This window comes from Meleagris gallopavo, chromosome 1 (genome assembly GCF_000146605.3).
Source record: "Meleagris gallopavo isolate NT-WF06-2002-E0010 breed Aviagen turkey brand Nicholas breeding stock chromosome 1, Turkey_5.1, whole genome shotgun sequence".
NCBI classification, from domain to species: Eukaryota; Metazoa; Chordata; class Aves; order Galliformes; family Phasianidae; genus Meleagris; species Meleagris gallopavo.
Window position 1 is genome coordinate 46,755,098 of NC_015011.2, and position 14,649 is coordinate 46,769,746.

The 14,649-nt window shown below is 45.2% G+C and overlaps 1 protein-coding gene across 4 annotated transcripts in view; it reads right to left on the reverse strand.

Moving 5' to 3' along the window:
• Nucleotides 1-7,114: 7,114 nt before the first annotated feature.
• GRIN2B (glutamate ionotropic receptor NMDA type subunit 2B) overlaps nucleotides 7,115-14,649 on the reverse strand; it is a 203,443-nt gene continuing 195,908 nt past the window's right edge. For all 4 annotated transcript variants that reach the window (XM_003202222.3, XM_019614309.1, XM_019614304.1 and 1 more), the window contains 2 exons: nucleotides 13,206-13,444; nucleotides 7,115-11,357 (listed from right to left, as the gene is read on the reverse strand). In XM_003202222.3, the coding sequence (XP_003202270.2) occupies nucleotides 9,450-11,357; nucleotides 13,206-13,444 (2,147 nt within the window). In that variant the 3' untranslated portion in view covers nucleotides 7,115-9,449. The remainder of the gene's footprint in view (nucleotides 11,358-13,205; nucleotides 13,445-14,649) is intronic.

Here is a 14,649-nt window from a genome sequence, read left to right on the forward strand (position 1 = left end):
TGTCTTCCTGCTCCAGCTACCAGTTAAGGCTTAAGGAGGTAATGAGCGTGGCACAATGGTTTGAAAATGTGGCACAGTGGATTCAGCATGTGAGTGAAAGCATGAAATAAGTTTCTGACGCTGTATTCAAACCATCTCCAGGAGGAGCCTGTGTCCCAGCCTTGTCACAGATTGACTGGTCCCCTAGAGTCCTAACAAAGCAGCCATGCCAGGGCTCACCAGATAAGCGAGAGCAACAACAGGGCTGCCAAGGTACATATGGGTACCCATCACCTGGTTTTAGCAGCATACGGCTTCAAATACTTTTCATTCAGCTCAAATATGCATATACACTTAAGCACACATACAAGCTGTGGCACCATACATACAAATGTGAACAAGCTGCACAAATACACATACCACTATGAACCCACCCCTGCTCCCCAACAAATAGACACATGCAAGAAAAACAGACAAGTAGCAACAGGCATGCAACATATACACGTTGATCCCAAGCAGAGGGAACCCCTCAAACTATATTCAAACAAGGTGAGTTCCTGGGAGATGAGTCTTGGCAAAATGCATTGCAGGAAGAGGCCCACACAAGCAAAAAATCCACAAAGAGCATTCTAGGCATCTAAACTCCCTGGTAGCTTCCCAAAAGCTCTTCAATTTTCACAGAAGTTTAGCTGCCTGTGTTGATGGATCTGGTTCCAAGGCCTGTAAGGAAAGCAGCAGGAGAAAGCACAAAGCTATCATCTTATCCCCTTAGTTAATGTTTGTCCGTTCAGAGGCAGGTATAATCTTTCTCCAGGTGACATGGGACTTGCCAGCCACTGCTCATGGGTCTAGGCAGAAGTCCTATGGGACAGACGCATTCTCTCCGGTTGCCCTGCAGATGCTGCAGATATGTCATGTTTATGGCACACTGAATAAGCAGAAAGGAGCCTGGTGACACTGACAAAAGTAACTCAGTGTTTTGGCCAGAAGCTAATTTATGAAATGTACTCCCAAGGAGATGGCTGCCATACAGATGCACATCCTTGGGATAGCACCAGATGGGCCAGTGTTTTCTGACTTCACTTGTGTTTAGAGTTCTCCAAAGAGTCACGCAAATGAAAGTCTCAAATATACACCTCCTCCCAAACTGATGAGTATTTGCAGTCATTTATCCACAAGCATAGGGGTCACTTGTAGATCACACTGGGAAAGTCATGTCAAGGTCACAGCAAGGGTACATGAGAGGTACGTCTATCCTGCTCATTCCTCTCAGCAAAGCAGTATTTCCATTTAGCTGTAGAGGTTTTTCCCACACAAAAATCAGAAATTTAGAGTGACTAAGAGTTGGTAGAAGCATCCAGGAGGAGACTGCTGCTCTTGACAACCTCTGATTATACTTTTACCATTGTCCATATGCAGTCATACAGTACAGCTCAAATCCTCAGACACATGGCAATACACACACATACACAGAGACTAACTGACCCTTTCTCATACTGTGACCAGCAAGCAGACTCAGATGTCTTCAGGGATGAGAAGCCAGTGCCATGGATGGTAATCTCAGCCTTCACAGGGTGGTAGGTCAATGGAGGTTCAATAAGGACCAATGCAAGTTTTCCATAAGGGAAAGAAGAAGGTGTCTTGGCATCTGCCTAGAGCCACTACCAGTTTCACACTGTCTCTGACTGCATATTTATCATGTCATACTGCTACTCTGTTCCCTTACAGGCGTGGTGCTAGAACACAAATCCTGGTTATCTAGTGTCAAGCACAAGCTTATATTGACTTATCAGGCTCAAAGCGACAAAATACTACTAGGTACTCACTCTCAGGTTTCCAACAGCAGAACATCATGTGGGTGTTTAGAATCCAGTGGCCTCTAGCCAATAAAGGAAGGGATCCTTGTGCTTCTAAAAGATAGCATAATTTCCAGCAGCCTTGCTTGACTGACATAGAGTAAAAGGATAAGACTCCACTGAGCCTGACGTGAGTCAAAGTGAACTGAATAAAAACTATATCTGCCCCTGCTCTAAACTCACCAGTCTGCTACCAAGGAAGGAAGGAGTGTTCTCTCTCACGGCTTTCTCAGAAAAGACAATTCTGCTGCTTCCTTGCACTGATTAATTTGCCAGATTGATCATTTCTTATTCCTTGAGTGGATAAGAGTAGAACTCCACCTCAGTGAAAGAGACAGAAGTCAAACATAGCTACCAAATATCATAATCTAATGATCTAGAGAGGGCTAGAATTTTCCAGGAGAGAAGTAGGGTCCTGCCCTTCACTCTTCTGCACTGCATTGCCCAGTCCAATGAAGACAACAAAGCAACAAGACAGTAATAAGAAGAGCAGAGTGGGCAAGCAGCCAGCATAAGTCATTCTGAAGGAAGAACTGTTGAGATGAAATTGGAGAATCAGGATGTGTAAGATGGGAAATAAGTAGATAAGAGGCCAGGGAGATGAGGCAGTAAACTGGAGTGATCAGAACATCTGAAAATGAGGTTCCGTTTGGAGGAAGGATATCTAAAGCAGAGGAAGTAAAGTGGGTAAGGATGGCATAGGGGGTCCAAGATGGTACCATCTCATCTCCTCTCCCACTGGTAGAGAGAAGGCCATAAAAAGAGGGAAATGGAAGAGTTGGTCAGGAGGAAATGAAGGCCCAGAGAGAGATCCCTGTAGTAACAAATGTAGTCTGCTGACATCTAAGAGAGAGGACAACAGGGACCAGGGAAGAGAAAGTAATCAAAAAGCAAAGCACATAGAGAAGGAAACAGCCCTGTGCCTCACACAAACAATCCCTAGCAATCAACATTGCTTTTATTACAGGAAATTATTAACACCCTCTGCTACCCACCACCCCTCACCGATCCCAAACCTCCCCTGTCTGGGGACCCTTTCTTGGCACATACATATAACATCCAGATAAACTTTCCAACCAGCAAAAGCAACCACTGAAACAACTTCAAACACCACAGACCAATAAAACCACAACTTAGAAGTTAACTTTCCCAGCCCCCCTCCCCCCCCATGCCATTATTTAATAAGGAAATACTGTACAGATATAAAAACCACCCTTTTCCCAACCTGAATATAATTGCTTGAGTTACTTTCTGTACATATATACATATATATTTACACAGTAATGCTGCAGTCAAGAAAGCAGATGATGTAAAAGTCACAAAGTGAATACATAAATTAAATAACTACCAGCAGAACCTTAGGAAAGATCATGTTGTTTCTACTTGGCAAAAATGCACTGTGGGACAGAGTAATTAAGCGTACTGCAATGTACCGTGTGTGTGTGTATGTATGTGTGTACAAGCCTCACAGCTTCCTGCTGTGCCAGGCTTGTTCACATGTGTTTCACTTCCCCAATACATTTCATATGTGTGCACATGCCCAGAGGAACCCCTGCCCCACAGTATAGAATTTGTCTGACCCATTCGAGTGCATACCAGTGCTTGCTGTTAGCCTTGAATGGCAGGAGGCCAGCAGAGTAAAAGATATGTAGCTACTAACACACTGCAGAGGCCTTCCTTTACCTCAGCACCAGGAAACTATACCCTTGGCATCGGCAGACCTGAGTCCTGCTCTCTGATACACAGTTTTACTGCCTTTTTCATATACAGGCAGATTCATGCTGTGTCCTCTTTGTTGTCAGCAGTGACAGAAGGGTGCCAGAATTCACTCAAATGGTATGGCTAGGAATGCAGAAGAGATGAAGAAAGAACTCAAAGCCAATCACGAAGTGTTTTTTGTTGTTGTAGTTGTTACCATTCTAGTGGCAGACACCCAGGTCTGTCTGCAGTCAGCACCAGGGAGGTCCAGAGAGCTCTTCATCCAGATGAGGATGAAGCAATAGCATTCATATTGCCAGTGAGACAGTCAGTGCCCCAGTTTGCCTTTGAAGGGGGAGGAGGGAGGAAGATACAGGTATATATAGGTGGGTGAATGCAGCGAGGGTCTATGGCTTGGAAATCTATTTGGCTGCAAATTGAAAATAAGCCCTTGTGGGGACAACAGTCAAGTCCCACTAGTTACTATCTCAATGTGCCCTGCAGCATCCAGCAGCATGGTAGGTGTGTTCCAGGTGGACACGCCAGGTGTGTTCAGCAGCAGGGAAGCACTTATGGGAAAAAGTGGGTGCAGACGGGGATTGTGGCTTGGAGTCTGACCCCATACGTTGCCAGCAATCCAGCTCCTTTCTTGTACACGGCTCCCAGAGGCTTCTGCCAGGCATACGCCACAGCGAGGCAGCAGAACTGGACCCTATCCTCTGCCAGCTTGAATTGAGCAGAAAGGATGAAGTGAAAATCCTTAGAAAAGCAGCACAAAGAGTCAGCGCAAAGTCCCTTCATTAACACTCATCTTTATCTCCTCCCCTTTTTGTTTTGGCAACCAAAAATACGTGGGGAAGCGCAACCTCCCACCCTTCTCCACAGGAAGAGCTCATCAGAGGTTGCTTGACTGAAGTGGAGGATGTGTGAAAGGCCTAAGTCTGATCATTGGCTGTGTTCCCAGTGTTCCCAGGTTTGCTTCCATCTGTTGGTAAGCAATGGAGGTGGGAGGATATGCCACATTTGATAGAAAGCTCTAAAGCAAAGGCTTGCCTATAAAGATCCCTGAGGTATCTCTGATCACTCTAACCTTTCACCATCATCATCTATAGTCTACGCCTCCCCCTCTCTCTTTTGCTGACAATGTTGCTGTGAGAAACAACTCTGATTTGAAGGTACTAAGGGGCTTTACTCAAGATGGATGCTAGCATCTTGGAGTGAGTAGCTCAACATCAGTACACATTACTGAAGAAGTCAGAAGCAAAGAGGGCCATCTTGGCATTTTTTAACTCCTCCACCAAATCTTTCAGGACCACACAAAGGAACGTTCCTCCCCCATGCGCTGGAAATTGAAATAGCAATTCTCTATGGGCAAAGTTCATGCTTGCATATTGCTGAGCACTTTGAACATACTGGGGTTCTCACCTGGAGAGTTCTGATGACGTATGCTGGATATCACAGAGAACAGGATGTTTTTTTTTACCAAGCAGTTGGGGCCAGTGTGCTTCATTACCTCCACTGATAACAAGTCCTGACTGCAGCTCTTCTTTCCTATTTATGAGGTGACAAGGCAAGTTCTGATTATGCCCTCCCTGGAAGGCATAATGGGAGACAGGACTGCTACACCAGCATGAGTTTTGTTGCTCTACAGTAAAAAGCTGGTGTGAGTTCTCCTAGAAGGTTTATGATGAGGAGATCCATGGCTGCAAGTTCTACCTGTCAGATGCACTCCACTGTGCATGGCACATTTCTGACATTTTCTTTGAATATTTCCTCCATCACCTTCATTCACATTTTCCTTCAGCTCAGTACCTACATTCCAGTACCACTTCAGAAGAACATGGTTCATGAAATACCTTTTAGAGAGCCATGCCTGGAACTAGACTGAAGAGGCAAATGTCAGAAACATTGCCAAAAGTGCCTAATCTTTCCCAGGAGGCTGGATGCAAATATACAGTAGAGGTCACACACCTGTAGATGATGCAATGATTTCTGATCATTATTCATGTGTGCAGAAACGTTCAGAAGGGGAAATGATCCCAGCCACTGCCCCCAAAAAATTCCGGTGTTTCTACAGGAGAGAGAGGGAAACGGCAAGGGAGGAGATGTGGAATTTTGTCAGGCTCTGGTATGAAATCCCATTCTTTTCAAGACAGGTAATAAACAGCACATGGGTGGTATTCTAGTATAGACAACACCTGCTGCTAATATTACCTGATTGATTCACTTGAATGCTTAGAATGAAAATACACCAAATCTAAAATTCTAAATATATAATCAGAGTTTAATAACATCATTGGTTTATTTTCTGGATTATGAATTACACCCTCCCCCTCCCAGCCCCTCCCCTTCACCTCTGTTCCAAAATTTGTTGACCTGTCAGAACTAAAATAAACAAAGCAACCAGAAAAGATCACTTGTAGAGAAAAGAATAACCTGATGGACACGTGGCCTAATTTATTGTGGGAGAAGGCAAAACACCAGACTCCTGTAGTTAGACCAGTGGTTCAGTCCAGAATTTCCAGTTCTTCTTTTCTGGTTGCCCTAGAGCATTCATTTGAGTGGTTTGTGGCACAGTTAGTATTTGCAGAGCACTCCCAGTGTTAACAGTGCTACACAGTATCAACACTAGATAATGATTTTGGCAAACTATCATTTGCCAATCAGTGGAACAAGGGACAGAACCAGTTTGGAGAAAATACGAACCAACTTTCACCCTGGAACACAAAAATCAGAACCTTTAAGAAGAGATTTGAAAAAAGTTCCATTAACTTCTTTTTGGTTTGTTTTCGGCTTAATTTCCCTGCAGAGCCACCCTCCAGGTTTCCTTGTTCCAGGTGGGGAGGGACATAAAGTACTGAAATAACCACCAATGAGATTAGCTGCCCTTGCCAGCTGTCAAGCTCCCCCCCAAGCCCTTAGGAAATAACCAGAAATTCTCACGAGCTTTCCCAGGTCCAAGATTTCTAAACCAACGTAGCATTGGAGAAGTCTCTTAATGTCAAGTGATGGTCCAACCTGAGCGGCCAACTTGATGGTTCACCCCACCACTACCAAGACAGCGTAGTGCCTTGAGGCTCAAACTCCACAGAGAGATGCTGGTACAGAGAGTTTATATGCAAAAAGGAATTGGGGGTGTTCCCATCAAAACATGAAACCCTGCTGGCAAGGCTTGAAGTGACGTTCCGGCGTCTTCCATTCATGAAGATAAGGTGACAGGGCGATACGGGGGGCCTAGGGGTACACAACACACGTGTTTTTTTTCCTCTCTCTCTCTCTCTCTCTCTCTCTCTCTCTCTCTTCCTCATTCATACGGCCTCGACCCGCGTAAACCGCTTCCAAAAACGCAGCCTGAAAAGTCGTAGAAAACAAACAGAACAGAAACAAACTCCCCTCCCTCCCACCCCACGACCTGAATATTCACGAGAAGAGAAACACCAATTTATACAAAAACGCAATAAAAAAGAAATATTTACAAATGAAAGGAACGCCTTCTCGGTGGCTGCTGTCAGAGGCATCTGACAAGCTGCCGTGTATTCTGGATTGCAGATCGCTCTGTTAATTTGTTTGGTTTCTTTTTTTTTCTTTTTTTTTTTCCTTTTTGTCCTTGTAATGAGAGAAGAGGGAAAGAATAAGAAGTTCCCTTACCCCAAAGACTAAGGGGTGGCATTACAAAGACTCTCCCCCTCTTCCCTCCTCAGTTTCCTCAGTGAAATGTAAGAAAATGTTCCCTTCACAGACCTTGCCCACCCTCTTTTCACACTCTGACTTTACAGGCAAATCCCACCCTCCCCTCACCCCAGCTCTAAAAAATAAATAAAATAAGTAGGTAAATAAATAAAAGGCCTTCTGTTGGCTTAAAAAGAGAAAGATAAGATAAAATCAACCAGGGTGCGGTGAGGAATGCGAGCGAGGTGGCTTTCAGCTCCAAGAGGCTCATAAAGGGACTGCCATCTCCATTCAGTCAGTCCCCAGGAGTGTCCCCATGTCCTCAGCACAGGGTTCTCTCAACCCTCTCCTTGGCGAGCCATGGTAATTGTGACACTGGGACAGACTCAGGAGAAACAGAAGGGACTCTGCCACATCTCTCGGGGTGAGAGAGATTGGCCCATGCCCTACCTCAGGAAAAAGAAGACATATGAAGAGGGAGTTCAACTTCTCACTCCTACCATTGCTCCCTTTCCATTAAGTTTAACTTGCATCTAAAATGATACAGTGGAAAGAAAAAACACTCCTATTGATACTATGTGCACCAGGAAAGCTGTCACTACAACTGCAGGGATGGGAAACCCTAGGCTATTCCAGCTTTGCACTTGTGCTAGTATCTCTGTCACACACTGAGGCACACGTACACGTACACACACATCTCAGCCTTGCACGTCTTGTCTTCAGCCCTCAGCACACATTCCTGTGCTATCTGGCATTTATTCAAGCACACCCATTGCCAGGAAGACAAGCTATGTACTTCCCTTGTACATTCAATAGTAAATATACATATGTATTTCCCAAGGGTGCAAACACCCTCTTTCCATTTCCACATGTCCAAGGAGGCATCAAGACAGTCCACCAACACCACTGCCACCATATGCACCTTTTCTTTTTTTTTTTCTTTTTTTTTTTCCCTCTCCAGCACCATGCCACCATTGGCAGAGGACACCCCATTCCTTTTCTTCCATCCTGCTGGCCAAGGATGGGGAGGGCAGAAGGATGAAAATGTTGCTTGTCCTGCTCTCCTTGTTAAAGAATATGCCAAAACAGGCTTGGTGTCCTCTGAAGAGAGAGTGACAAAACTCCCGACCTTTCCCTACTCTTTAGCTCTTTTCCACTGTGTGTTATCCAGACACCTTATAGGATTGTGAGTTTATTTTGCTTTCTCCACAGACATTTCAAGTATAAATTCATTGTATATACTCGCGTATAGGCTAACCCATTCTAAATACTGCTCCCACCCTTAAAGTAAACACAATTAGTGAGCAATTCATTGCTAAAAAACCAACTCTGCTTCCCTTTTCTAAAATTCCTTTCATTTCAGTGCAAAACAGCATTCTGTCAGAGCTCCCAGAAGCCCCCCTGATTCAAGGGTTGCTCTCCCAGACTCAAAACCCATTTCCTTTCCAACTCTCCCACTGGTCTGTCACAGATTCAATGGCTGTAATAGCCACAGTGAAACCACTCACCAGACCTGCAAACAAGCCTTCTCTCCCTCCCCCCACATCTCCCAGCGAACGATTCAAAATGTCAGCGTAAAATTCTCAGCGTATACGCAAATATATATATATATATATTTCAGCCCTAAACCCCCATAATCTTCACAAAATAATGTAACAAGAACCTCAGTATACCTAACATATAAGTGCATCATCAAGTTAGTCATGTTATTCCTCCTTCACTTTCTCCACGTCTTCAAACATCACTCTTTTCTAGGCAGTTTTAGGAAGAGTTGCCTGAACAAGCATATTTTCCTGCATATCCATTACACTTCTTCTGCTGTCTCCTCCTGCCACATGTGTGCATGCACATGCCTTTCTCTGCTGGGAGTCAGCAAGAGTGAAATGCTAGAATCACTATTGCTCCCCCTCAACCCACCCCTTCCCTGCCTTCTTCTCCCCCTCGTGAAATCACGAATGGGGATATCCAACTCCAACGTCACTGTAAAGTGCAATGGCCAGGAATGGAGGAGAATGGGAGGAGAGAGAACATGGAAAAAGAGATAAAAGGGGAGGAGTGGGAAAGAGGAGGAGGAAGAGGGGAAACCAAAGAGGTGGCACTTGTCACCAATGCTGTACTACTACTCAGAACTCCAGTATCCCACAAACTAAGGATGACCAGGGAGAGTAGCCGATGGGATTGATCCCACCCCACCCTCCCATGCTCCACATCCACCCCCAGTCCCTCCCCATGCTCCTTCCCTCTCACTCAAACGTCAGACTCAATACTGGAGAGTTTCTCATAAACATGCCCGTTGCTGGAGCCATTGAAAGCCCTGGGGTTTTTGTTGTTAGGCACACAGGGGTTGGACTGGTTCCCTATACAGATGTCCTTCTGGAAACGGGCTGGCACAGCCCCATGAAGGGCTGAGACCACCGGCTTGTTGGTGGTGACGATGGCTCGGAAGTCTGGCCTGGCTTTGGGCCCTCCTGCCACCACAGGCTGCCTGAAGAAATAAGATTTGCTGCCGTGGAGCAAGCATTGGTCATCCCCAAAAGTGGGGATGAAAGGGTTTTGGGTGACCCTGTCAGGGTAGAGCGACTTGCTGAGCATGTATCCCCCGCTGCTGCCAGGGTTGTTGTGGTGGTGGTAGCTGGTGGCGGGCACTGAGGACTTGTTGTTGGCAAAGGTGGTCTCACTGGCTGGCATCTCAAACATGTGGGCGTAGGGGCTCCCCTCCAAAAAGCGACCCTTGTCCTTGAGGCTGACGCTGCGAGGGGCCAGGGCCGAGTCATCCTTTTGCAGGTCCACAAAGGTGTCATAGGAGTGCTGCCGGCGGAGCTTGTTACGGTTCTTCTTCTGCACCTTGGAGGCAGAATTGGAAGGGCTCTGAGGATATTTGGAGGAGGAGGTGGCACTGGTGGCCACGGGCACAGGGGCAGGTGGCTGGTCCAGCTCTTGGAGAGAGTTGTCCTCACTGATGTCATACAGGTTGCCTGCTTTCTTGCAGGCCTCACACCGGATGCAGGCCTGGCGAGTGGAATTCTGCCCCACCACTGATGGAGTGTAGTTGTGCACCTTAGAAGGGCAGCTGCGGCAGAAATTAGCCCCAGACCGGTCCTCCCAGTCTAGATTGGTCAGATTCTTCTCCCAGGGCGCCGGGACCCCGCTCACAACACCATGCTTGTGCTCATTGCTTCCGCCAAACTCACCCGAACCATGCTTATGGTGGGCTCTGTTTGTGCAGGATCCACTTCCTCCTCCTCCCGTGTCCCGCTTAAACTCATCTCCACGTTCTTTGTAGATATCCGTCAGGTCCACATGTTCCCAGTGTGGTGAGTTTTCCTTGGCCCGAAACTGGTCCAGGTAGAAGTCCCGTAGCCCTTCCTTGTCCCTGAAGTAGCGTTTATGGTCAGGCGAGCGGGGTGGGCGCCGGCGGTAGGCCAACTCTATCTCATCAAACTCCCGCCGGGACTTGGCAGAGGCTGGACGCTTCTTCAGGCTGTCCTTGTACTGCTGCTTCCGCCGCTTAGCTGCATTGCCTTCAATGTTGCCATAGGTGACTGTGTGAGTGGAAATGTCAGAGACGTCTGAGCGGATCAGGTCATCATGGGCCCCACTGCCCCCATAGCGGTCGCTCTTGAAGGAGAACTTGCCATAGAGGTCACCCAGCTGGCTGTGCTTGGCAGGGGGCAACCCCAGATCCAAGGGCTTCTTCCCAATGGACCGTGACTGGGCGTTGAAAGGTGGGTTGTCACAGTCATAGAGCCCATCGATGGAGCTGGTGCTTCCAATGCTGTGGGGACGGTGGTGGTGGTGGTAGTGGTCCTGATATACATTGCTGTCCTTCAACTGGAGGTTGCCAAAGGTCCTCTCCACCTCACTAATATAGTCACTAAATAGATTCTCCTCACATGGGGGGTTGTTGTAGGACTTGCAGTCTGAGTGGGTGAAGCTGCGGCGGTGTTCAGAAATATCATAAACTGATGATTCGCGGCGGATGAAGTCCAGGGCACTCTGTGGTGAGCCATTGACCCCTGACAGGTTGGCCATGTTCTTGGCTGTCCGAAGCAGGCGGAGGATGTTGGAATGGGTGTTGTTCATAGTCGCTGTGGGGGAGTTCATTGCTGACTGGCGTTCCTCAATGGCCACACCATGAATGCAGCTGTAGATACCCTGAAATAAGAGAAAACATGAAGTTGAGTGGTCCTGCAAAGAATACACAAAAGGAAGTGTAGGCTGAAAGCACCCTATGCAGCAATAGCACATTCTTATAAGGCAGAAAAGACTGTCAGACTTCCATTGTGATACACAAACAAATGAGATGAAGCCAGACCTGTCCCACCAACCCTAACTCTTCTGCCACTCTTTCTTACCCCTCAATTTTTTTTTTCTCCCTCTATTTATCCTCCTTTTTTCATATCATATCTGTGGAATGCAGAAATAACTGCTAGTATCCATAAGAGTTACTCAAATTTACTAGGTATAACATAGAATTGCAAATGGGGAAAATAATATCCTTGGAAATGAAAACATCAAGACAAAGGATTCTGCATGGATGAGAGGAAGGTCTGTTTTGCCCCTTGAAATTCATCTGGACATCAGTGAATCAACATGACAGGAACTATCGTAAAAAGAGAACAGCTTCATTTGTCATAAACTTAGCTACATTAATCGCCAGTACAGATTAGAAAGGAAACAGCGCAGGACTGCTGAACAGGTATTTAGTCCTTTTGCATCTGGTTGAGTATGGTACAATAGAATTTTTAATTGCATCCTATTGAATTTAGCAGTGATAACAGGCTCCAAATTGACATCCCTGAAAGTGAAAGTCCTCTATTCAACCTCAAATCAGACAGCAAAACTGCCTGATTCCTGCACATTCTCCACTAGCTCATTTCATCCATGGTAAGACTGTTTGCAAGGGCTACCTCAAGGAGCAGAAGGAAAGGAGCTCATTTATTCCCCAGCCCACCAAATGGAGCATGCTGATTAATGTCAATAGTGAAATGGACACCCTCACATCATGTTACCATGGTTTTTCAGCAGCCAGCAGTTGATTAACTTTTTTAGACTTTCCACCAACCTGGGCCAGGTCTAACAGATAACTCCAGACTGAAAAGATTTGTATTCAGTTAACAGTCACCAAATACAGTCCCCTACCTCATCTCTAGACTAAAGCAGGTTAAAAACTAATGACAAAGAAGAGAGATCGTGTCCCAACACTCAAAGGCTTTATCATTTTTTCTCAACAGTATGTTATACTGCAATTATATAGTCCTTGTACAATCAAAGTTAACTCTGTTACAAGAGATACCGAGGTCAAAAATGTTGAGATTTGACTTCACTTCAGAAGAGATCAAAAGATCAAACCAGTGACAGAAGGAAGAAAGAGAAGCTCCAAATGGGACACTGCTATCTACAATAATAGCAGGAAGATGACTCAGAAATTACTAGAATCTACTTTAAATGTAAATGCTATCCCCTAAGGCAGATTTGCATAGAGAAATGCTGAGTTCATGTGGTCATCCTCTCTAGAAGGATTTCTGCATGGCTTAGTGCAGGGCTTGTGGTTAGGGACTTCTGAATATCCATGACAGAACAATTCCAGTAAACACAAGATCATCTGAACAGAGGTAACACAGAAGACAGTGAGAAACTCCTGAATTTCTAGCCGTGTTAAACAACATTACTTGACTTATTGTCCCCAGATCTGGCCTGCTTACAACTCACTGAGAAAAAGGAGACTATTACAGATCTCTTTTTTTCATACTGCATTTTCAGTTCCATATGAAATTTCCATTTCCACGACCATAATGAGGCAGAGATCAGAGATTACAGAAGAACAGTAAATGCTCTTGCTACATTAACACAGGAAAGACAGCAGGCTTCACACTGCAGATCATCTCTCTGTAATATCTGTGTGTTTGACAGTATGGGTCGATTTCCTCATCGACGGTACCTACAACCACCTGAATAAATGCTGATTGACCTTTTTTCTCTCCGCTAGCTAACAATACTTACCCTACTGATGGAGAAAACCACGCCAGGCTTGCCAGAGCAGACACCCATGAAGCAGTGGCGGAACTGCCAGTAGAAGAGATGTTCGCAGATGAAGGTGATGAGACTGAGGGCCATAGCTGCTCCCAGCATGTAGAAGACACCTGCCATGTTATCTATATCCAACTGGCTGCTCATAACCTCATTCTTCTCATTGTGACAAATGCCAGTGAGCCACAGTGCTTCCAGCTCCTCCATCTCCCCTTTAAAGACACAGAGGAGGAAAGAAACATGTTAGCCAGCCCTGCAATCATAGTATCATAGAAGGGTTTGGGTTGGAAGGGGCCTTCAAGAACATCTTGTTCCAACCCACTGCTATAGGCAGGGACACCCTCCCAACTACATGAGGTTGCTCAAAGCCCTATCCCATCTGGCCTTGAATGCCTCGGGGGGAGGCATCCACAACCCTGCTGGGCAACCTGCTCCTGTGCCTCACCACCCTCACAGTGAAGAATTTCTTCCTAATGCCTGCCTATGGATCTCATGCTGAGGTAGTCCAAAAACAAGAAGCATATCAGACTGTTCTTCTAATAGGGGTAGATGCAATTAGTCACAGGGAAGGCAATAGGATTTTTGCACAGACAGATGTTAGGCACAAAAATCTGTACTGTACAACACAACTATCTACAGCTATTTACTATAATTTCCTGAACAAGTTGTCCACCACATAACTGAAGACCTCAGCACTCAAACTTGCACTTTCATAGTAGGTCAACAGAGGGAAAATTAGTGACTGATACTGTTAAACAGAAATGAGTCATTTTTAAATGAAAACACTGCCAGCTTAAAAGTCAAAATGCTGATTTTTTTTTTACATCAAAATGTCTGATTTTTTAATTTGTTTCCATCATATCTACAGCTCATTAAAGTGAGGTGCAATGTTCCCTAAAATATTTTTGCATTTTTACCTGCTTTTCTTCCTTGCAATTTTGTCCTAATGTGACAATTCCAAGCCCTCTGACCAATGAAAAATATTACTTTGTATTAAAAATTTGTATTGGCTAGAAACAAATGTTCTGTAGTCTAATTTCATACCCCACTTCCTCTCATTATGGTATTTTCAGGAGAAGTGAGAGAAAACCACACACATACATATGCACATAGTGAGACATCCAGAAACAAATTTTACAGGTTGGCAATTCTTTTCATGCTGCTAGGGAAATTACTATTTCATATTTTCAACATTCAGTCTGGTGGCAGGGAAAAAAAATCTGTATGTTTATATGGCACCACAGCACACTTTTAAAAGCATTATGGAGATCTTATGTTTTGTTCTGAAAAACGCTTATTAGGCTATTCAGGAGCCTATCTGTCAGGTGGCCAATATTCTGATGAAGTATATCAGAGCTTTGTTCTTTTCATATTTACTATGTCCTATGTTATTTTCAGATTTCAGAAAAAAAAAGCT